Genomic DNA, 25,727 nt, shown 5'->3' with positions numbered 1-25,727 from the left:
TCAGGAGAATGAGTAAAGAAGATCTTCATCAACGCAGTGGGCATCACCCAATCCCTTGAGTACCTGAACAGAACAAAAAGGGAGAGGGAGGACGAATTTGCTTTCGGAGCTAAGACATCCATCTTCTCTTGCCCTCCTGCTGTCCATCAGAGCTCTTGGAACTAAAGCTTTTGGACTCAAACCAGAGTTACACAATTGACCCCTCCCTGATTCTTAGGCCTTCAGTTGATTATACCATCAATTTATCTGGTTCTCCAGATTGTGCAGATGGTGGGCAGATTGTGGAACTTCTAGGCCTCCATATCCAAGTGAGCTAATCCCTACAATAAATCACTTATTTATCTCTGGATATCCTACTGGTTCTGTTTCTCTGAAGAACACTGACTAATACACAATTCAATCTCGATATTGGATGATATCTAGTTTTCACATATGAGGATAATGCCAACACATTTATATAGTTGTTCTGATTATTATGTGTTAATATCTTATTATTAATAAATACTGTGCCACATTCAAGAAATTTGCACGAATGATGGGGCTGATGAAGGAGGAGATGATGTGTGACTGAACACCATTGGTATATGTGGTCTAATTGAAACTCACTGGTCTAAACTGTGGACCTTGTCTTCTATTTTAAACATATGAATGTGTTATTTTATTAATAATATAATAGTTGAATCCCTACATTTATATCATTCTGTTACAAAGTTTTAAAAAGCGAATCAAAAGTTGACCATTTCTTACAATTAATCTATCTAGCAGACTATTTTTTTACTCTTAGCTTCAATCTGAGCACTACTTTGTTTCACGGCCACTTCTTGGATTTCTACTGCTACATTATTAATTTTTAAGTGTTCTGTGGTCTCATAAGCTGAAGAAATGTGTCATTTTCACAGACACGTATTTAAAGAAGTAGGACTCAGAAAACATAGAACGTACTTTCATATTCTGACGATTTTCATAAAAGGCTATGAGACAGTATTTTGACTATTCAAATTATGAGTGGGCTAAGTGATGAATTACCCACTAGCCAACTGATTTCCACTGTTAATACCAATGTAAATTATGGCCCAGATCAATCCCACAACTTCTAATGAAATTCCTGGGATGGGAATAACTTCTGCGAGGCCTCTATAAACACAGATCAAGGGTGTCAAGGGTGAAGCAGCAACATGAGAAATCCACAGACTAAGAGGCTTCAGTCTGGGGTCACTGCAAATCAAGGACACTGAGCCTATTTTAGATGGCAGTACAAGAATTAAATCATTACTAACTGCAAAACAAAGATTACACCATCAAAACTCTAAAGATGGTAAATAGATTAAATAACGTGCATATAAGTGAAGAAATTCTCAGGGCTGGAGAAATTTAGGACCATGCAAACAGATGAAGGCTTTCTCAGCAAAGCTGTAGCATATTTATGGTCCTACTGTACTTGGGACTATAGTGCCATTGAAAAGCGGAAACCCAGCTGTCACCTAAGACAGGACGGGAATTCTGCAAATTTGGCAGCCATCCTTCAGCTGTGTCCTTAATACCCCTCTTGGAGTCTGCTATGCTGTGACATTACTTACAGAGCTCAAAGAGGTCATGGAGATAGCTCCGTGAAGAATCAAAATTGAAAACACTGCTGGTATAGAGTGGATTCTGAAAGCTATCTCAGGATTTAGCCAATCTGAACTATCACATCTTCCCCCAGATACCTGCCCTCAGGATTTCTCACCAGTTACTATTACTTATTCACCCAACTTCAAAACCTGAGTCTTCTCCAACTCCTCTTTTCTCCTCACTTCCACCTCCTGTTAGCTGCCAAGTCTAGCAGATTCAGCTTCTTCATCTTTAATCCAGTCCCTCCTTTTGGTCTCAAAGGCCAGTGCTCTGGTTCAGGTGCTTAATTCCTCAGACTATTTAACCTGTCCTCCCAGTTTCCAGTATTTTTCCCTCTAATTCATTTTATGGCCACCATAATATTCATCTTTCTAAAGCACAGTCTGAATCATGCCAGTCCCCCTTTCAAACCATCTTTAATTAGTCCTCATGGCTCTGAATCAAATAAATACTCCTCAGCTTGGCATTTAAGACCCCAGTAATCTCCAGTAGCTCCTCAACGTCTATACTATCACCCACACATTTCCTTACAAGCACCCCATGGTCCAACTTCCGGTTTCTTCCTCAAACTTCTTTTTGCAACTGGATCTCAATATGCACACGACTCAATCTACTGAAATCTTATCCATCTTCCAGGGTCCATATCAATCATTGCTTCCTCAAAGAAACCTCTCTCCATCTCCCCAATTGTATGTGATCTCCTGCTTCCCTGAACCTAACACATTTTCCCTGGATCAATTATGACCTGCTATCTAGTCTACTTATTTATCTCATCTACTATAATTTTCTCCCAATCAATATTTATTAACACTTATCTATGTTCCAGGCACTGTATTAGGCATCAGGAGTACAGGAATGAATAAAACATCTATGACCCCTCAAATGACACAGAGGAGCCTCAAGCTGGTATTATTATGGAATCTTCAAAGTGTACCACATGATAAGTAACTAGCATAATTGTTCTAGCATGATGCCAGAACATAATTCATAAACATTGTAAGTGTCATTCAATTAAGATGATTTGTTTAAAACCTCTAATTCAATTAATAAAAGAATCATTTTAAATGGGAAATTTGAAAAATCATACAGTGTAAACTTTAAGTCCATAATAAAGATCTGTTCATAATGGAAGCAAAAGTGGAAGAAATATCAAATCTTTCCACTGAAATATTGTAGGGCAAAAATGTCCATTTTCTAGAGCTATCCACACATTTATTTGTTTAATGAAACGAAAGAGTGGGAAGAAGGAAACTCAGACTTTGGTGTCAAAGGGACTTCAAATGAACGAATATGATGTATTGAGTGAATGAATTTAAAAAGACTATGGGTTTGGTTTTCTGACACTTTTTGGACCTATCATTTTAGAATCTTAGTAAAGTCCCCAGAAGTTCACGTGGAGATAACATAGATAGGGGATATGTATAGTGATCAGGTAAAAAGATGAAAGAATACAACTGTGAGATGAGCTATGTTAAATTATCATTAAGCAGGAAAACAAGACAATATTTCCCTCAGGCCTCTATCCTTGATTCAGCCCCCAGTGAAGAAACTCTGGCATTTAAAAGATGGGGAGGTCCTTACCAGACAGTCCCATTTTTAACAAGTATGCACATTTTTACATCTCAGTTTCAAATATCCCCACAATTCACAGTAGTTGTCCAAGGCCCCACCCACGCTCCACCTCCCACCCCGCCTCTGTTTCTTATTTACCTCATATGCATCTTTGATGTTCAAGGGCTCACCAAGAGCAGCCACGTGTCCCACGATGCCTTTGTTCCACTCTAAGCAGATACAGTTATTTGAAGCTTCTTCCAGTGTTGAACCTTCTGCAACATCAAAGAGGCGGCTGATAAGAAACTTGTCGTTGGAGCTGTCCTCACAGACAAGGAACAGGGAATAGCGGTCAGCGGAGATGAGTCCATGGATGTGCAAGAAAATTTTGTGACATAAGGCTGTGACATCCAAGTGACTAGAAATATCTTTCACTAATTCCAAGAGTCTTGAGCACTGGTCCCCTTCATCATTATCAAACCTTGGGGGGGTTAGAGGCATCTGTTCCTTCTTTTCTGAGTCAGAGAGGAAGCTCACAGTTCCCTCAGAATCCTTGACGACAATGGGTCTAAGAGGCAGATCAAATTCGGAGGCGGAGATTTTCCTGGTTGGTGTTCCAGGAACGCTGCTCTCTGCATGGGGACTCTGCTGCGAGGGGCAAGAGCAAGCTTCCGTGTGGCCTCTGACGCCTTCCTTGCACACAGGGATGGTGTGAACTCTCTCAGCAAACCATGCATTGACCATTTCTCTGCAGAAAAGAACATGTAGACACAGTAAATGTTTGAGGAACACCCCTTCTTAAATACTGCTACCCCCGAAAGCTTCTAAAAAGCCGCTCATGGTAAACTGATGTGGTAATGATTGATTTGTCATAGAAAATAAAAACAAGATGGTTTATTTAAGACAGTTTTATTTTGAAAAACTCTAGAGGACAATTGCTTCAGTGAACATTTTAATAAAGCCTAACTCCTATAACGTGTATTTTCAGATATCTGATTTATAACACATTGTCAAGTCTGCTCCTCTCAAATCAGTTTGTGTTAAAGTAAAAGACACTAAATTTGACAAGAGTCTTAGGAAAATATAAATATGGAAATTTATCTGCTATTTAAAACATACAACTTTTTCTGAAGTTAAATATTTAAAAATTTTTAAAAATTTATATAAAATTGGCTAGCTAATATGCTTAATTGTAGATAGTTGTTTTAATCTATATCGCTACATATAGATTAGATTTAGAAAGGGAAATGGAAAATATAAACCATTTGATCTGGTATGTGGTAGAAAGATTATAGATTTCCATTAAAATCATCCTAATAAGATTTGTTCAATTAATGGTAAAGATGATTTCTTCTTCTAGAGTATCTACTCCTTGTATAAAGGAGAAAACAAAAAAGGTAGGTAATAACATATAGAAAATTCAGTCCAAGAAAACTTAAGTTATTTATGTTATTAATGTGCCATCCCATGAAAAGAACCCATTTGGGCTAAAGCCTTCACAGTGGGTGATTTTTTTAAACAAATATGCCAGATCATACACATCCAAATGATTGTTGTTCAGGTCAAATAATTCCTCTTGGGAAGCTGCATTCTCATGCCAACGGATGGTGCCATTACTTTAGACATTTTTGGAACTCTTCTTTTGAAACTAACTTCTAAAAATTTTCAAGAGCCACATAAGAATATTAGTTTTTTAAATTAATTTTTTTGGAGTACAGTTGATTTACAATGTTGTGGGAGTTTCCGCTGTACAGCAAAGTGAATCAGTTATACATATATCCACTCTTTTTTTGATTCTTTTCCCATGTAAGCCATTACAGAGTATTGAGTAGAAAGAATATTTGTTTTATCTTAAAGTTAGATCTTGTTTTTCAGTAAGCCTTCCTCTCAAAACAAGCAAGTAAAACCACAAAAACCTAGAGTAAAAGCTAACTTAATGTATATCTTATGCATTAGACTTGACTTTTTCTGAAACTCAAATTCACTTTCAAGAGACAGAAACTTGCTACCACTGAGGATACTTAAAAGAACTGCCCTATAAAAGCAATGCAATCTCCACTTGACAATGACTTACTGATTATCTTCACCAAGGAGCCAGGATAAAAAAGTTTGACAGTGTATCATTTTGGAGAGTGCAGGGAAACAGGCACTCTCTAATCCTTCTGAATGCAATAGAAATTGATAACACCTCTTCAGAGGGCAAGTAGGCAATAGCTAGCAAGTTTTAAAATGCATTTATCCTTTGTTCCACATATTTTACGCATGTGGGAAAAGAAGTACCAGGGTATTTATTTACTGTGGTACTTTTTGTTATAGCGAAGATAAGAAGCAACCTAATACCACAAACAGAAGCCTGGCAAAAACACATCATGGCGGACTTCCTAGGTGGCGCAGTGGTTAAGAATCCGCCTGACAATGCAGAGGTCACGGGTTCGATCCAAGCTCCAGGAAGATCCCACATGCCATGGAGCAACTAAGCCCGTGTGCCAAAAAAAAAAAAAAAAACACATCATGGCACATTTATAAAGGGAACACTAGGCAGACATTTAAAAATGGTCATAGGTACTGATGTGAATAGTTATCACAATTTATTAAGTGAAAAAAGAAGATCCAGAAGGGAGAAAGAAGAGTTAGCCTTTTTTCTGAGTCTCTACTAAGTCTTTCACTTATAGAATGTTCCCTTAATTATTTTATTTTGAACAGCAACTATTGTTTGGTAAATACTGTACTACCATGAAATGACACCAGTCTAGAATGAAATGGGTCAAAAAAAAGATAACACAGATATGATCAGGATTACCCCATAATTCCAAGTGTTAGATACAGTTATAAATTTTAAAGTTCTCTTTAAAAAGCAATGTAGGGACTTCGCCCGTGGTCCAGCGGTTAAGACTGCATGCCCTCAAGTGCAGGGGGCACAGGTTTGATCCCTGATTGGGGAACTAAGATCCTGCATGTGACGCAGCATGGGCCAAAATAGTAATAATAATAATAATAATAATAATAATTAGTTTTTAAAAAAGCAATATAGGGCTTCCTGGTGGTGCAGTGGTTAAGAATCTGCCCGCCATTGCACAGCGAAAGAAACCACAAACAGGACTAGAAGACAACCCTCAGAATGGGAGAAAATATTTGCCTATGAAGCAACGGACAAAGGATTAATCTTCAAAATATACAAGCAGCTCATGCAGCTTAATACCAAAAAAGCAAATAACCCAATCCACAAATGGGCAGAAGACCTAAATAGACATTTCTCCAAAGAAGACCTGCAGATGGCCAACAAGCACATGAAAAGATGCTCAACATCACTACTCATTAGAGAAATGCAAGTCAAAGCCACAATGAGGTATCACCTCACACCAATCAGAATGGCCATCATCAAAACAACTAAAAACAATAAATGCTGGAGAGGGTGTGGAGAAAAGGGAACTCTCCTGCACTGCTGGTGGGAATGTAAGTTGGGGTACAGCCACGATGGAAAACAGTTTGGAGGTTCCTTAAAAAACTAAAAATGGAACTAACATATGACCCAGCAATTCCAATACTAGGCATATACCCAAAGCAAACCATAATCCCAAAAGAAACATGTACCATAATGTTCATTGCAGCACTGCTTACAACAGCCAGGACGTGGAAGCAACCTAAATGCCCATCAACAGATGAATAAAGAAGTTGTGGCACATATATACAATGGAATATTACTCAGCCATAAAAAAGAATGAAATTGAGTTATTTGTAATGAGGTGGATAGACCTAGAGTCGGTCATGCAGAGCAAAGTAAGCCAGAAAGAGAAAAACAAATACTGTATGCTAACTCATATATATGGAATCTAAAAAAAAAAAAAAAAAAAATGGTACTGATGAACCCAGTGACAGGGAAAGAATAAAGATGCAGATGTAGAGTATGGACTTGAGCACACAGGGTTGGGGGAGGGGGAAGGAATGGGGAAGCTGGGACGAAGTGAGAGAGTAGCTTTGAAATATATACACAACCAAATGTAAAATATATAGCTCATGAGAAGTTCCTGCATAACGTAAGGAGACAAACTCGATGATGGGTGATGACTTAGAGGGCCGGGATAGGGAGGGTTGGAGGGAGTCACGGGAGGGTGGGGATATGTGTATAAATACAGCTGATTCATTTTGATGTACCTTAAAAATTGGCACAGCACTGTAAAGCAATTATATTCCAAAAAAGAGCTTAAATTTTAAAAAATGACACAAAGATAACTAAAAAATTAAAAAAAAAAAAAAAAAAAAAGAATCCGCCTGCTAGTGCAGGGAACACAGATGGGTTCAATTCCTGGTCTGGGAAGATCCCACATGCCATGGAGCAACTAAGCCTGTGCACCACAACTACTGAAGCCCATGCACCTAGAGCCCATGCTCTGCCACAAGAGAAGCCACTGTACTGAAAAGCCCAAGCACCACAACGAAGAGTAGCCTCTGCTTTCCGCAACTAGAGAAAGCCCGCACGTAGCAATGAAGACCTAACGCAGCCAATAAATAAATAAATAAATAAATAAATAAATAAATAAATTTATTTTTAGAAAAGCAATGTAGTAAGTATACTGTACAGATCCCCGGTGTATACCTACAGCACAGAATCTTTTAAAATATAATTGCCTAATGTTTTATAAATTCATGACAAGGCTTAGGACAAAATTTTCAGCAATGAGAACATACGCTGATAATAAAATAATGCTGTATCTCAAAAACTTCGACAGAAATGAGGGGGACATACTTTGGGAAATGCTTGCATTACCTCCAGAATCACAGCAGTAGTGCCAAAGACACTGATGTCAGACATGTATGTGAAAAATGCACAGGAAGCATTTGAATATAAGCTGTTTCATAAAATGTAAGACAGAAAAGAGCAATACATTTAACTTAACGTCTCATGTGATTTAAAAGTGTGTACATGTAACTTAAATTCTCAAATGTATACAAAAATAGGCATTTTAACTATTTCAGCTACAAACCTGAAACACAGCCTCAACTTATTTCTTATCCTCTCATTGAAAAATGGTGGTCGACTTTTAAATTTTTTAATCAAACCACCTACTTGACAACTCCATGTGAACATCTAAACAGACACCTTAAAATCGTGAAATCAGAATTCCTAATGGCCCATCCTTCATCTTGCTTCAACCTCACTCCTTGACAGTTTTCTTCATATTAATAAGTAGCACCATGATCTCCCTAGCTACTCAACCAAACATCTAGGAGTTACTCTGAATTTCTGTTTCTTTCAACTCACACGTCCAATCCAGCAGCCAAGTCTTGTCTACATGACTTTCAAAACCCTATATTCTAGTCTGTTCATTTCTATCTCCTGTACTACCTCCCTGATCCAAGCCCACCACCTCTCACCTGGGACTGTGGCCACAGCCCCTTAACTGGTCTCTCTGATATTATACTAGCCTCCCTTCAATCCATTCTCCACACAGCAGCCAGAGTCATCTTTGAACAAAGAAAACCTTAACATCTTAACTACCCTACTTGGCTTCTCACTGAATTGAGACTCAAACTCAAACTCTTTCTATCCCCTACCATAGCCCCTCTCGCCCATGCCGGCCCCTTGATACTCCTCATCACATCAAACTCTAACTGCCCCCAGTCTGGACCACTCTACTCACCTGCACCCGGCTGACTGCAGCTCCTCATCCCCTGCGCAGACAGGTCTTCCCTGATCACTCCACCTCAAGTGGCCTCGACACACTATGTTCTCCCCCCACGCTATCTGAATTCTTACTATCGTCTATTTTTCTTGTTTACCAATCTGTTGGTTTATTGTCTGCCTCCTCCGAGGAGATGTAAATGTCATACTTGTCTGTCTTGTTCACGGCTGCATGTCTGTACTTAGAAAATGCCTTGCACATACTAAGTCCTTGATAACTATTTGTGTGAATGAATAAATAAATGAAGCCTCCTAAATTAACTGCATTAAAAGGGACAATAGTCCTTTGAAAATCTGAATGCTGGTATATTTGTTACAGAAAATCAACATTGTGTTTTAGCTATTAATGTTCATCTTCCTTTGGATGTGAGTCTCATAACCGACCATGGCTAATTTACCCTATAGGATATCCTATAGGGCCTAATATATGTCTTAAACTAAGCCAGTGTCCAAAAATTCTTTGTTAGGTGTTTTGTATTATATTTGTATTGTGTCACAAGTGTTTTACTTCTAGATATTTTCTTGGAGAGATGAACTCAGTATTAAATGACTCAGGAAAAATAGATCTGGTATATTCAGTGACTCAATCAACAATTTTTATTAACTACCAGTCATGGAGGGAAGGGTTTTCTCACGACCACATTATTGATTATCTGAGTCCCTGTAGATATGTCCCTGCGTAGGAAAACATATGTTATCATAACATCAAAACAATCACTTATAAACCAAGCATAAATGAAATTAAATCCTCTCTCACACCTCTCTCCCTTTAGGCATCCCTTGAGGTTTTGCAGTGCATGACCTATGTGGCTGTATGAAGTGGGCCTTCCTTCCTAAGACTAATATCTATCATCTCCTGTTGATTGTTTTTTAATACTTTAATCTCTGCAAATACAAATCACCTGCAGACTGCAATTTTACACTCTTATGTAAGATATAGAATTTCTAGAAGGAAACCAAGGTGATATTGGAGAACTATTCTAATATTACATAAAGCCACTGATAATTAAGGGTTAAGTCCAATTAAAAAACAGCTAACAACTGGAAAAAAATCAACAAGGATCATGATATAACAAACATGTGAAAATAACTGCATTCTAGATTAAGAAAGGCTGCTGGAAAAACGTCAAATATTAATTTTAAAAAACTATATTTGAGGAAAAAAGACTCTCTTTAGGATCCTGCTGCGAATGCCAAATAAGAAGTAAAGATACTTGTGTTTACGATACAGCCTTGCCAGAAAATTGTTTATTTTAATAGCTTGGCGTTTTCATTATAATCTAAATCTTCTTAAATCTAAAATAAGGTAAATTTACTCTTATAACCCGTGGTTCCATTTTTCAAGATAAAGTTCCAATCAAAGCCTTTTCACTGATATTTTTCCGTTTTAATTGGATTCACTTTTGTGTCCTTTTTTTTCTAGAATAAATTATTCTCATGAAGGTCCTTGAGTGTGTCAGGCACTAGGGATACAGGAGTGAGCAAGCCCAGACCTCTCCTCCCCAAACTGAAGTTTATATTGTGTCCAGCAGCTAATTTACACACACACTGAATTTGCTGTCATATGAAGTTATATGTAACTGCATGTGAATGAAAAAAGATGGAAAGATGAACATGTCAAATATGAGGGTAATATACCAGATGGGATTCAAGAAACCTGGCTGGTAGCTCTGATGGGGCAAATCACTTCTTTGGCCTGAGATAGGATCTCTGTTTTCCCTTCTTTCTCTTCCTTGAGTCTCTGAGATTTTGAAAAGTATTTACATTAGTGATATTGGAAGGGAAAAAAAAGCACCATTTTATTTAAACCTCGTGAAGCAGGCATGCACAATCCCAGTTTCTAAATTATGAAGCTAAATTAAATGGCTGAACCAAACACATTCTGCAAGCTGGTAACAAAACCTGGAATCAAATCTGGGTCTCCTAATCCAAGTCTTATGGCCTACAAGAACCTAAAAGTTCCCAGAACATCAATGTTTGTCACGAAGACACTTCATAATGTCTAGCTGCATCTGAAAGAGTCAAAGATCAAATTTAAACACACAAGGCATAGAGAAAATAAAATCACCTATAATACACATCCTCTAACTAAATTCTTTCCATCCAGATCATAAAAGGACAGCACACTTAACCACTGAGGTAAAAACACTGCCTCAAGGGATTCAGAGAACAAAGATTCTTAAGGATAGTGTCCTGAAAAAAAATCTGACTGAATCCCATGCCTATGTTTCTCTGAAAGCATAAAATGTTTTACAAACCAAAAATGATTCACTGAAAAGAATATATAATAAATGTGTTCAAGAGAAGAATAATTCTCAGGGCTGCTAGATTTAGCAAATAAAAATCCTGGATATCCAGTTAAAACTCAGTTTCAGGTAAACAATGGATAATTTTTTAATATCAGCAGTATCTAAAATTCAAATTTTACTGGGTGTCCTATATTTTAGCTGGCCACACTAGTCACTCGATATTCTATTTTTCCCAAGTGACACTGTTGGCAGGTAGACAACAAAGAAAAAAGCAGGTTCTATGCAGCATGCTAATGAGCTCCAGGCTATCAAATCACTAATACTAATTTTATCATTGAAAGAGCACAAAGGATCCTGTGTAAGATAACTGAACCTTTTGAAAGCTCTTGGATTAATAATTTGTGGCATAAAAGTCTTCCTTAAATCAAGTTTTTCATTTTACTGTCCAAACTATACCATATATTTAATAGAGAAAAAACAAACTGCAATCTACTTATAAAAGGGAGGCTGACTAAGTGCTAAAAACTCTTGGGACTTACAACCACACCCCGGGAAGCTGTGTTTTTCAGCCATAAATCCTAAATTCCAATCTGTTTCTTAGCTTTTGCTACCAATGGGATTTGTGACCAGTGGCAAACAATTTTCTTCTTCTGAGTTTCGATTTCATCCTCTGTATAATAGGGGAAATACTGCCTATTCTAACTTCTTCATGAAGCGCAAGGTGCTGACTTTCTTCAGCAGAGTATGAAGCCAAGAATACCAAACTGGCCATCACGAGAGAACTCTAGTTCCAACTATAAGAATACACAGATGTGAGGCTGAACCAATCACAACTTCTCTGGAGTTCATTGTCTCCAGAGTACAAGTTCTTCATTGTACACACGGTCAGCCATATGAACAGGTCATGAAGCCTGCTTACATGATGAACGGGCCAGTAGGTGATGAGGATTAGGTTGGTCAACTCTTGTCATCTCCTTTTGCCCCTCAGCTTCCTCATTTTTAAACAGGCAAAAGACGTCTTCCTCCTTCACTCACCGCACAGGGTTGGTGTGCGCGTCAAGTTAGAAAACGCACGTGGAAGCATTTCAAAATCTCTTCCATATATTGAAGATGTTGCTATCTCCTAGACCCTTAGGATTCATTCCAGTGGAGACGTAGGGCTGGGGTAAGGAGCCATGGCTGTTCACTCCCTCCTAAAGTCCAGCCAAGAGAATCAGAGAAAGTGAGGGAGAAAAAGGTTGTATTCCTGGTGGTACAGGCCCACAGGCTGAGTGGGCCTCAGAGGGTTTGGAAACAGGCTGACTACCTGCACCCTGAGCATCCAGAGTACTTGTCCAAAGCAGATACTGCAGATTGTCACTCATTATAGAATCCCACTGAGTTCTCCCTCTAAAAAGAAGAGTTACATCATAACTCTACATAAGTTACATCCTAGCCACTTGAACGAAAAGAACAAAATGGATGCACGTTCCACAAAGGTATTCCACCCTCTCCTACAAGCACTGATAACTTAGTGACTCTGCTTTCAGGTATCAGCAAGTCCTTGCTAACTGCCCTGCAATCGAAAGCAGAACAGACCTCTTGAAGTCTTTGAGTTGATTTAACTTTTACAAGGCTGTTAATGAAAGACAACAGGCCCTGGTTAATGAAGGACAACAGGCCCTGGACCCTTGAAAAAAACCCACAGCCAAGGGAAATGCAATAAAAATTAACGCCAAGAATTTATCATCGATGACAAGATCCCGATGTTTAACACCCCATCTAAGTCATTCCTTCTCTCCTCACCGAAATCTGTTTTCTTATTCTCCAGTCAGTTATTTCCTTCCACATTTTATTACACACAAAATTTCTCACCTCATAAATGAGTTGCATTATACACCTTTTTAAAATGGGTAAATTCGACGTAATTTGTTTTTAAACTTCTACAATATGTCTTAAAATAACTGGAGAAACCCTGGAGGGTGCCAAAATCAATGTTGGGAGTTACTTCACTCAGGTAACATGAATGTGAATACCATCTGTGCTTTCAAACGTACAGGTACCAGAGATGCTGCTCAGGGCTCACGAAGGGATCCTTTCCCTTCCTGAGCAAGTAAAGAACCCCAAAGATTGAAATTAATTAGAGAGCCGGAAATACAGCCACTGGAAGCTGATCAAAACGTGCCATGAGTTATCACAAATGTGACTTGGATTTTAAACCCCGAATCTCTTAAAACAATGAATCCAATCAGAAGTCTACTATCTTAGTATTCTACTTTACTGAAGACGCTTGCAGCTCAAGAGTCCCACCCGTGCAATGATGATTTAATACAAAAATCAGTGTCATGAGGAATAACGTTTAACATATTTTGATTTCAGGAGGCTTCTGTAAAGCCCCAACGGCACTGCATCCTTCAAGACAATGTTCATTGTGGCTGGAGCACCCTACAAAACTAAATGAGTTCATGCACTCAAAAGGCCAGGCGGCCAGGTTCTAGCAGCTGCTGCAGGAAAAGGCTGAGCTTGACATTTCCAGTGTCGGGCATTTGGGATCTTTGGTAATACACAGAGAAATGGAAAGAATAAATTCATTCGTGAATGATAAGAAAAAAGCATCGAAGAAATTCTGGGGGGTAGAAAGCCTAGGAGGTAAATTGTCATTTTTACAACGGTTGTAACAAAGAGTTATCTCATCAAAATTACACACATGGTAGAAACAAAGTGCTACATATTTCATTCCTACACATCCTGTGTGCTCATATTTTTAAAGAAGATGAAAAGTGTATCATTCTTAAAATGATAGATTCAATTAAGTTAATGATTAAATTTAATGGTACCAAGCTAAGAATATCTTTTTACGGGATATTTAAATAGGTTTAAGTTTTAGATATGAGCTATGCTTCATCTCATATTCTACAAAAATTTTATAAACTGATTAGTAATATCCACTGAAAAAATGGAATGTCACCAGATGATGGCACATACTCTGTTATGAATGACAACTTTCCCCCTTTTGCAATTTCTAATTTTCACTCAATATTATTACCTATCCCAGGGAGGAAAACTACAGTTTATAATTTGTGTTCTAGAAATTTCCCACTAATCTAAACAAGTCATAGCTTCTTCCAAATGCTTACTATCTAGAAGTATTAAATAGAATATGCAAAACTTACTGCATAGTGGGATGCAAATTCTCACATACCATTTCAAATACGGTTAGCAAAAGGGAGACACACACACACACACAAACACACATGCACTCGCAACTGTGTACAAAGGGGCTCCACGAAGCAATAGCTTTTACTGTGCTCACTCATCTTAAAAAGACAGAAATACCTTAAAGTACATATTCAGTATTCCAGATGCCTTGAAAGGGAAAAATAATTTAAATACTTTGTCTAGGTTTTATAGACTATTTCCTGGCATCTAGAAAAGTAAGGCAAAGAAAAATTTACAAAGCAGTGTAAAATTCTGATGTGAACATAATTCTCACGGGTTAAAAATATAATTAGATGAAATCTACTTGTAGAGCAACTAGTTTAATGTGTTTCGTACTCTTGCCTAAAATAATGTATCAGAGGATAAAAATTCTTTGAAAATATACTGTACTTAGGGTATTTGTGTTCTAATACTAAAAATACAATGGTAACAGTCCAGTACCCAAGTTTTCAGCCGTTCTATTTTAAAATGTCATTGGCGAGGTCCCACTTTTCATACTCTAAAATTATATATGGAAACGAAACCCACTTGGGCAAAGTCTTTAGGCACCTCATTTAGTAACGTGCTTGCACATTAAGAGGCCCTAGGAGAAACTTTAGTCTCTTCCTGAGTTAAATTCCTCACGACATTAAATCTATGAGTCTTTGCTTTGCTTCCGTTAATATTGAATATTGAACTTCAGTAGAGATTGGTGGGTAAGGGCTCTTGGTGGGACAGACTGAGGCTTCAACCCCAGAGCTGCTTCTGAGATAAGACCTCAGGTGCATTATTCACTCTCTATAAAATAGAGATAATGGCATTAACCCTCATCGCGTTCTTCAGAAAATTAAGGGAAATGATGCCTATAAAGTAATAGCATAGAGTCTAGTACACAGTGTTTAATATGTGGTCATTACTGTTTTTAAGTTAACTGAAGTTTTTGTTTCTGGCCACGCCATGCAGCCTGTGGGATCTTAGTTCCCTGACCAAGGATCGAACCCAGGCCATTGGCACTGAAAGCACTGAGTCCTAAACACCGGACCACCAGGAAATTCCCAAGTTAATCGAACATTAACTGAAATATATTTTCAAAATTTATTTTGTAAAAATAAAAATAATGTATTCATGGGTTTCTACAGAATAATGAGATGTTACCCATTTGTTTCTTTTTAAGCTCCTAGTTTAAAAGCACTAATTTCTCTATAGAAACACTTGTGCAAAAAAAAAAAATTGTTTCAATGTTGGTATTTTCTCAAATTAGAACTGAAAAAACATAGACTCCCTAGACCAATAACTACACTTACATATGACATAATTTCCTGAATAATGCACAAAGATTAAGAGCTGAACAGTGTTGTGTTTTGTTTCTTGAGAAAAATCAGTCTTTCTATTACTACTCAGAATTTAATTTTTAAAAATGTTATAGAATTTCGGTGATAAGTTTTTCAAAACATCACAGATATAATAAAACTGTTTGACAACAAATGTGATAAAATATACAACTAATTACTTATGATAAAAACCATAGCAATATTTCATAACAACCATACCTCTAAACTGGAGAATGGTTTTAAATATCAACACTTGATAAAAACAATGCTTTAACACTCTGCTACAGGAGATTTGGGGATTAAAATTGGTCCACTTTAGTTCCCACCCAAGGGGGCTTACTTGGGGGAATTCTATAGGTAGGCTGATATCTGGGCCTCAAGGATGTTACCCTTGAGTAACATTACAGAGATCTGCAGGGTGCCTCAAACAAAACAAAGGAAACAGTTACAGGCCCTGAATGATCCACAAACACAGTGCACAATCATGTTTTTAAGTCTACTATTAAAACATGACCCCTTTCTCTTTCTCTCCAGTGCCTTTCTCCATCACTGATGGGAATTAACCACTTAAAACCAGAATTACAAAGAGTACACTAATTTCCTGTCTAAAAAGGGATGGTTGATAACATAGGGAAATGTGATAAAATGATCTGTAGGAAAAACATAAAAATAACTCACATAAAATATAATGTTAGATATTTCTTCTGCTCTTGGATCCTAATTTTACACAGTTCTAGTTGTGTTGTTTGCATAATTGACCTAGATCCACCACTCATACTTGGAAAATACTTAAAGAAGGAAACTATTCAATCTGAGAAGTTGATATTCTGCTCTCCTGGTGAGAATCAAGAAAGCTTAGAGCTGAAAGAGATTGTTAAACTCATTTATGAATTTCTCTGCTTTGATTTCTCACCCCCTCCTATCTCCCATTTTAAAGCCAAGATTTATTAACCTGGGCCAGTCACAAAGCTGGGAACACAGGCAGGAGGTCTGGACTCCCATTTCAATTCCCTTTCCAGTACCTTACACAATCCACAAAAGGTTCTGTTCCAACCATTAATAAAAACTCATCTAAAAAATGAGAAGGACACAAAGTCTATTAAGTCCCTGTTCTGTTGTTCTAATTCCCACTTATCAGAATAAGGGGGTGACTCTCAAAGTTTGCAATTATAATTAAGGCACTGATGATTCTCAGTAAAATAAACAGTAACCTACTGAAAATCAGTCTAAAAAAGATAAGGAAATATGTATTAGTTCCTTTAAATTCCTTAAGAACACTAGAAGTCAATGCTATTATTCCCATTTTGCAGAGAAAGCAAATAAAGTACCTAAAGGTACTTTTAAGAAAGCGGTAGTTCTGGGGTTGAAGCTTAAATCTATCTTATCTGGGGCCCTTAACCACCATAAATAGAGGTAAATTTTAAAGGGTTCAGAACAGTGGCTCCTAACCAAGTAGTGGTGCCAGCCTTTGGGGGTCATGTGGAAATGTGTGTCACAATAATCAGGGTGCTCCTGACATTTAGTTTCTGGGGCCCAGGGATGTTAAACATCCTGCAACACGCGGAACAGTTTCTCACAACAACAAAAAGTATCACTACCGAATGCCAAACAGCATCCCCTTTAAGAAGCAATGGTTGACTACAATGAAAAAGAATCTGAAAAAGATGAATCACTTCGCTGTAAACCTGAAACTAACACAACACTGTAAATCAACTATACTTCAATTAAAAAAAAAAAAGGAAAGAAAAAAAAGCAATGGTTTGGATGAATAAAAGATTCACATACTATAACAGGGTATTAAATGAAACAGGGGCGATCTGGGACACCTCCAAGTGATTCCTCCAATAATCTCTACTCTGATGTTACAGTGAGTAGTTCCTTTGCTTCTGGCATGGTTTAGAAACAAATGCTGCCTAAAGTTATTTGATGTTCCCAAGTGTTCTCCAGCTATGAAAACATCTGAGACGCTTACTGGGACCAAATATAAATAAAATGCACAACTGCTTCATATTTTTACATTCAAATTTGACCAAGAGTTGGAAGAGACATGTTTTATAATTTTCCATGCATTCACAATCACATATATGAAAAATGTTCTTTCATGGAAAACCTGCTTACATCTGAAAGAAAACCTAATAAGCAAAATCTATACTGTAAATATGTAAACCGATTTGTTTTGCAGCTTAGATATGGGAAAGACTGGACTAGATTGGCATGTCTCAATCTAAGGTACGAGAAGCCGGGACAGTCCAAAGCAAGTATGTTTTGAAGATCTGTAGTTTTTCTATGGAAATGCTTCAGTTTTGCGTTTTCACACTAATGACAATTAAAACCTAAAAAAAAAAAAGTACAAGACATATACTTTAAATGATTGGGATGACCACCTTATAACCAAATACTATCCTGCAATTTTAGCAGTCAAGTTTATATTTCTGTTTACAATCACACTGCAGCCCAATGGTTCGGGGGTAAAGAGAAAAAAAAGTAGATTTAATATGCAAATATGCTTTCAAGCCAAATAAAACCCCAAAGCTGGTGTACTGTGCTATGGCACTAAAAGTTGCACGACTGTTAAGAGGGCCCCATTGGGAGAAACAATCATCAGGAGGCAACTGCAGCCAAGGCAAGCGGACCTCACCAGACCCCCGCAGGGGAATCAGGGCCACAGTCACCCTTACCAGGATGATTTAATGAAGCCTGTCAATTTACATTTGGCTAGAGTTTTATCATTTAATTTATAATTAACTTATACACTTTTTTTGGTATTAGCTGTATAATTGCTATAACTAGGATTAACTTATACCTACTCTTAAGAATTCCACATTTAACTAACAGTAAAATAAGAGAAAGTCAGTACTAGTATGGCAGATCTCTGGAACCTCTGGAGGTGCTGACATCACTTTCTTTGGGGAATTTCTCCTCCCCCACTGACGTATCACACTATGGGCGACCTGCCCCAACAAAGTAGTGAGACACCCCTATTCTTCCTGACACAGTGACAGGTCCAGAGCAGGCAAGTCATGCAAGCAAGGCCAAGTAATCTTGAGATGACTGATATGGATAAGAAGGTACTTCTCAAACATCAGAAGCTTAAGACCCACATAAACTTGCCAAGAAGAAACTTTTCCAGGGCACAAAGAAAGCCTGCCTGAGAATAAAGCCAAAGCTGCATAGGGCCAAAGGGATGGAGGGAAGCAGGGATGGAGGGAGGGAGGGAGAGAGGGAGGGAGGGAGGGAAGGAGAGAAGGAATGAAGGAAGGAAGATTGATTAGACAGATATACAGACAAAAAGAATGTTGACAAGATTATTTCATCAGGTGAATTTCACACCCAAACCAAACTCCAGGAATGTCAATTGTCAGTTAATTTTGTATGAGTTTAAGATGAGTTTCTGTCACTTGTGACCAAAAGCTTTTTAACGAAGATACTGGGGATCAATAAGAATGTCTTTCTTACAAGGTAAACATTACTTAAATTTGAGAAACACTGGACATGATCTCCTCTAACTCTACAGTTCAAAGATCCTGTGTGTTTTAATTATTTCATCAGCTTAAAAAATTAGGGTTTTTTCTCTTCTTATAACCTCAGTATACTTATTCAACAGAAAGTAGAAATGATGACTTTTTAAAAAATAATTATTACCAGGGATATGAGATCAGACAGGGATCTTTTCTTTCTCAAGTTTAGATATAATAAAATTATTCCGAGAAGACAATTTGCAAAAAGTTAATTTTACTTTACAATTCAGAAATAAGGGAAAGGTCTCAAAGAATACAGAAGCTAACAATGGCACCTAAGACTTTAAAAAGCATGTTCACTACAAACTACAAATGGGGTATGTGTATATATACATCTATGTATACATCCATATACAGAAGGCTTTTTATAAAGCTTTTTAGACTATTCATCAGGATGATTCTTATGAACGTAACACTTAGTTTACCTTACCTGCCTTAAATATTTAGTTGGCAATAAGTAGAAATTCCTACCAGTTAGAGAAAATGAATAAAGCACTCACACCATGAAAAAAAATATGATTCAAAATAAAGTGAGAATACCAAGTCAGTAAATAAGATTACAGAGCTAAATATCAAACGAATGACTCATGTGGAAAGAGTTTCTTCAATTTTTATTAGTAGGTTGTAATTCAAAGGCACTTTTTTTTTTTTTTTTTTTTTTACTGAGAATCTGATTTAACAGATATTTCCAAGGCCACATCAATCAGCTGTAACATTGATCAACTGAATCAACATCTGTCCAGCTAAAGTAATCTCATAGGAAGTCCTGCAAAGTCAGTAGCTAGTGTGCAGTCTAAATTCAAAAATTAGTCATTTTTCAACCATCCACTATCAATCAACTCAGTGATTTATTTAATTGCCCTGAAGCCCTTACCAAAGCAAGAGTTTTTATCCTACAATTAGCCCTGAGAACAAAGAAAAAATCTAACTTAACGCAACAGTTAGGGGTTTAATAAATTGTTAGTTTGAAAAATATTTGAGGGACAAACTAATAAATACCAAGCAGTTTTTTTAAAGACTTTTCTCGTACGAAAGAACTCTTTCCCAAGCATTATTAAAAAGTATTAGGAAGTTCAAGCATGTTTAGGTTAATTCGTGTTTTCAAATCTAGAAGAAGGGAAGCATGCATCGTAGTAAGACATACTCTCTGTAATCAGATAAGGGTGAAGGTACAAACTTTACCCATACAACTTGAAAGCATTTTCATATATTTTAAAAGAAATCGTATCAGAAACCAGACTCAAGTCATTTCTTCAGGTGGAACTATTTAGAAAGGAAATTGGGTTGCACAACATAATCAAAATGCTAAAAACTGCTCATCTTTAGGTACTGAAAACAATATTAAGAAAATACTGGCAATCTCTATAGATCTTCAGATCAAAAACAAAAAAAAGCTACTGAATTGTACTACAAGCCTATTTAAGTGTTACACTAAGCAAATAGATTTGAATGACTAATTGCCACTGATTAGTTCTGCCACAGTTTTAGGAATCATGATCTTGTATTGGGGGCTTTCAAAATGGAACTGAATATGAAACCCTGAGAACACTGGTGATAGAAGAGCAATGAGAAACATTTCAGGGGCTCCTATGGATTCTTCCAGATTCAATCCTATGCAAATTCAATCCACATGAGTACTTTTAGGGCACTAAAAGGTGTCTTAGAGCTGGCTATAAGGACCCTGGTCATAAGCAATACACGGATAAAAGGACATTATTACACCAGAATTACCATAATGAAAATAGAAATAATATCAAAGCCAGACTGAGTCAATGCCCACAGGACTTTATTATCTTCAGTATTAGTGACTGCTTAACAAAATATGCTTAGCAACTCGTTTGAAAATTGTGAAAAGTTTATATTCCTATATGATCACAGAAACAATCATTTTTAAGATCGAACAGCAAGATTTATTTTACACCCATCATCTGACTTGAAGATAAATATCATGCAAATAAAAGGTTATAGCTTTTAGAGACACACACACACAGAGAGACAGACACAGGAAGGAAGGAAGGAAGGAAGGAAGAGAAAGAGAGAGAGAAGGAGATATAAAGAGAGAAAGGAAGAAAGGAAGGAAGGAAGAGAAAGAAAAAGAAAGAAAGAAAAAAAGAAAGAAAGAGAGAGAGAAAGGAAGGAAGGAAGAAAAAGAGAAAGAGAAAGAAAGAAAGAAAGAAAGAAAGAAAGAAAGAAAGAAAGAAAGAAAGAAAGAAAGAAAGAAAGAAAAAAGAAAAAGAAAGAAAGAGAAAAAGAAAATCCCAAACACAGGACCTGAAACATCAACTAATTCACCACAGCTTTGCAATGTCAAATAAAAAGTCTATCATAGAAAACTACATGGGAGTGTAAAACTTCTGTTTCTGGACTTTGATCCAAGTAGTCATAAAAAGTTGTCCTCACTTAATATCTCCTATTTCCAGTATATGCCAAATATTCTCAAGCTTTGGCCTAGTGCAAAACAAAGCAATAAAAGTCAATCATATTACCCCTACAATACTAAAGGATCAAAAACATCGCCCACAATCACAGAGCTGATTAGTAACTAATGAAAGATAAATTATTCTAATATGCTGTCAAGAATAACAACAGCTGTTAAAGTGGCATTAGCACCAAAAAGGCTCCATCTGTGAATGTACAAGCATTAAAGCCCTTAATGAACACAGCATCCCAAACCTGCAGGACTGCAAAGTTTTCTATAATAGCGAGGGTGGAAGTTTTCCATAGGTTTTAGTTACTAGTCTCAAGTTAATTTTTATGCCAATAGATTATATTATGAAATGTTCAACTGACACTCTCAAAATTCACTGAAACAGGTTTTGATTGCTAAAAAGCATCTATTTGTGTGCTACAAGCTATAGCTTTTAAGGAAAGATAATTATAGGAAATAATGTAAAATATAGCAGCGATAATTGCTTTCAAGGTCAACCAAAATTCACAGGTGTTTACATGAGAGTTAAGGAGGGCCAGAACCTTCCTTCTATTCAATGACTTACTATTGAGTGCAGACCATTCAGTTTGGGGAGAGAACAGAGAAGCATGCATGAATGTCAAACAACAATTAAATCAAATAAGGTAGAAACAATTCTACCAACCAGCCTGTTTACAGGCACAGCTGGCCATTCTAAGTGAATGCAAATTTATTTTAAATCTTAAAACACACCAAATGCCTCTACAGAACTATTCTCTTTCAAGGGTTTCCCAAATCACATACAGTGTTCATTTTATACATAGTCTAACAAAAGGGGAAAAAGCAAAGTAATGTGAGCTTTTCGTTAAAAACCAAAAACCAAAAACCACAACAAAAAACAGCTGTAAACAAAGTGTCTCCAATAAGCTTTTACCACAACCATGTGAATCACACTGTGTTCAGCAGGTTGGCATTTTTATAATTTGCTAATGTTCAACCTCTCATTCTGTGTCTCCAGGTCATGCCATCAAATAGAAGCCCAAACTGGAGTACTGTTCCGTGAAAAATCTCTGGCTACAGACAAGACAGATTATATTCTTCACACTGACTACTTTCAGCGCTTTATGTATAACTCCTAAAACTGAGGGCCTACACTACTCTTGATTATCTTACACTTTCGTTTTTCAACTTGAACTCAACATAAACTCTTCTCCCAAGATTACATACACACACATATATATACCACAGAAAGCGTTTCAGCGTATTGTCCACATCAACTATGATATAAAAACCCTAACTGAAGAGAAAACCTTTAACAAAGTCTCAGATGATCTACATTTTACGCTAAGCAGTGTAATTTTGAGAACTGGGATTTTAATCCTATGCTATTTGGGAGAAAAAAGTAATGTGAAAAGAAATGTAACAACTCGTTCAATTTATTTTCCGGAAAAAAACCAACAAAAAAAACCAAAAAAACGTTACTCTCAAGCTTTTGGCGGGCTCTCATAGTGAAGTGTTTTTATGTATGAGTTAAAAGCTACCACCAAACAATCCCAAGTTTATGTCTTTAAAGGGAGAGGGGAGAAAAAAAGAAAAAGGACATTTACGCTGAGTTTAAAATAAATAATTTTGTTCTTTCTTAATAATCTGCCTAAAGAACATCCCTCTACACATTTAAAATATCAGCCCCGTTCTCCTGCCCACTCCGCATTATACTATGCGCTATAATTCATTAAGGGTGGAAGGGTGGAAGTATGCAAGGGTGAAAGGAAAACGGGGACAGATGGCCTCGGAGGAGGAGACCTCTCAAAACTGCTGGCTCCCAGCAATCGATAATTCCAGACCTAGATGGTCTTAGTGCCTCACCCCAAACCCGCAGAAAAGTGCCCTTCGAAAGGGAACCACTTTCCATTCAGGATTTATCCCCTGGCTCGCTCCAGATTTACTATTTTGATAGAAGGCGAAAGCGGGAAGAGGATTTTAAAAGGCAGGCTGAGTAATTAAACAGAGGAGATAAGATCTGTCCCGAAGCCATCGCCTCTGTTAAAACCCCCCAAAAGTGATCAACTCGACACCCACTGAACATTCCTTAGGAGCGACGGAGTTAAAAAGCGCCCCATCTAAGACCTCAGAGTATTACATCTGCAGGAAGGTAGAGGAAGACAGAAATGTCACAGAGCACATTTTCAACGAAGCATCGCCCCGCCGGTGTGACCTGGGTGCAAGCACCCTGCACCCGGCCCCCACCGCGCCCCCGGGGAAAGTGGGGAAAGAGGGGGAGGATGCTTAAGGAAGTACCTTGTTTTGTCTCCAAAAGGCAACATAGCAAACGTGGCGAGTTGGAGATGCAGATGAGGCGGCGTCGGCGGACCCTGGACTCGAGGAGGCGCCGTGGGGGTGGGGGCTGGGGGCCGACGACGTGCCCAGGGGAGGCCAGCGACTCCAAGCCGGCTCCCCTACCGCCCCCGCCGTCGCGCCGCCGCCCGCTCGCCCCGCGCTGCGCCGCCCCCTGGCGGGGAGCGCCCGGCCGAGTCGCGGCGGTGCACCGGCGGGTGGGAGCCCAGCGTCCAGCCCCGGCCGGCCCCTTCAGCATCACCGCCCCGCTCGCGTCTCCCTCCCGGAGAGGCGGCCAGCGCCAGCTGCCCGAGGGCCGCTGCCGGGAGCCGGCGACGCCGAGATCCCGGCCCCTCCTTCAAAGGGGTGCGTCTGGAGTCAGCCCCGCGCCGCGCGCAGCGGCCGGCCGGGCTTCGCACCAACTCCCCCGGCTTCGGGGCACCCGGCCGCCGGGCACTCTGCGTTTCGCCCTCCTAGCCCCTCGGCTTCAGCCGCGATTCCTCTCCAAGTCTCCCGCGAGCGCTTCCCACGCGCGCCCCGACTGCCCGCTGAGCAGCCGCCTCCCGAAGGATAGTCTCTCTCTCCTCCCCGCCCTCCGCAGCAGCCGCCCTGGCGCTTGGCTCCGGACCAGGAAGAGCTGGCCTTTGGGGTTGTCCCGGGCCGCGGGACCTGTCACCCCGCCCCAGGGTCCGCTCCCCGCCGCGCCTCCGCGCCGTCCTTTGTGTGCGCGCCGCGAACCCCTCCACAGAGCCCGTTCGGCGGCGCCGCCTTGCGCGCAAAAGCGGCCGAGAGGAGGAGCGCGAGACAACCAGGGGACTGGAAGGGGGCAAAAAACCGACAGCACTCACTCTGGGAAGGTTCCGGCATGCTGCTGCCCTTGGGGCTTCTTCGTGGTCTCGTGCCCTACCCGGGCTTCCCCGCCCCGCCAGGGCCGGGGCGAAGGGGGACGGGGGAGGAGCGGAGCCACAGGGACCGCATTGGAAAGGGTGCTTCCGGAGCGGCAGGGAAGGGGCTCAAACACTGTTTTTGGTTTCGCTAAGGAGATTTAGGGGAACCAGGAGGCTAGAGAAGGGCTAGAGGAAGGCCCGTGAGCGCAGGCATAGGAAAATAGTCTTGCTCCCAGGGAATACCAGGGCTGCCAGCGTGTTGGGGGGAGGGAGGGAGGGAGAGGGGGGTCCGGCACGTTCATTTTTGGATTTGAACTTTGTGCAAGTTGGATCGAATCCGACGCTTGGGGTTTTCGGCTGTACTCGCCTTAAAGTCGAGGTCTCTACACCGTAACAGGATCACGGCCCTACTTCAAAGGCAAAGGGCCTGACAGTGGAGACTGTTTAATGGTTAACGAAGGGGAAAATTCAATAAGGGACAGAGATCAGCCCCAGGTTACGCTCCATGCCCCGGCCGGGTCTTCCACGGGTCCTCTTCTTACCTGGTGCCTTTCCTAACAAAGTAAGAGAAGGTAAAGTCCCAGTGATCGTCCAGCCACGCTTCGACCGATTCCTGGTCCCACTGCTGCTGCGGCCGCGCGGAGCCGGGGCCGGCCCACTCCATGATCAGCGCGGCGCGTCTCTGCGGCTCCCCCGTGCAGGTTTTCCACCCCAGCTGGGGTCCCTCCCTCGGAGGAGCTGGACTCGGCCTCGAGACCCTCCCCCTTCGCCCCGCTCCAGTCCGGCCGGCTTTCGGCGGCGCTGCTCAGGCACCGGGCCAGCCTCCTGCCGCGCCCCGCCTCTCCCGGTCCTCACCGCTCCCAGGTGTGGCGGGCGGGGCGGGGTGCCGCAGCCCCGCGCTCTCCCTGGGGTCTGGCTGAGACTGGCTCTCGCAGGCTCTCGAGTCCCCAGATTCCGAGGCGCGCGCGGCGGCGACTGGCGA

General features: G+C 39.7%; 1 protein-coding gene across 1 annotated transcript; it reads right to left on the bottom strand.

Annotated features, from left to right (window-relative positions):
* Window positions 1-25,727, bottom strand: LOC130834489 (cGMP-specific 3',5'-cyclic phosphodiesterase-like). The gene is made up of 3 exons (XM_057704632.1): window positions 25,288-25,727; window positions 3,322-3,910; window positions 1-63 (listed from the first exon to the last, which is right to left on the bottom strand). Exons 1-3 carry the CDS (start codon window positions 25,407-25,409, stop codon window positions 1-3), a joined length of 774 nt encoding a protein of 257 aa, XP_057560615.1. The 5' UTR covers window positions 25,410-25,727.

This window comes from Hippopotamus amphibius, chromosome 13 (assembly GCF_030028045.1).
Source record: "Hippopotamus amphibius kiboko isolate mHipAmp2 chromosome 13, mHipAmp2.hap2, whole genome shotgun sequence".
Taxonomy (NCBI): Eukaryota; Metazoa; Chordata; class Mammalia; order Artiodactyla; family Hippopotamidae; genus Hippopotamus; species Hippopotamus amphibius.
The sequence above is the reverse complement of the archived record's forward strand: the minus strand, read 5'-3'. Positions and strand labels throughout refer to the sequence as shown.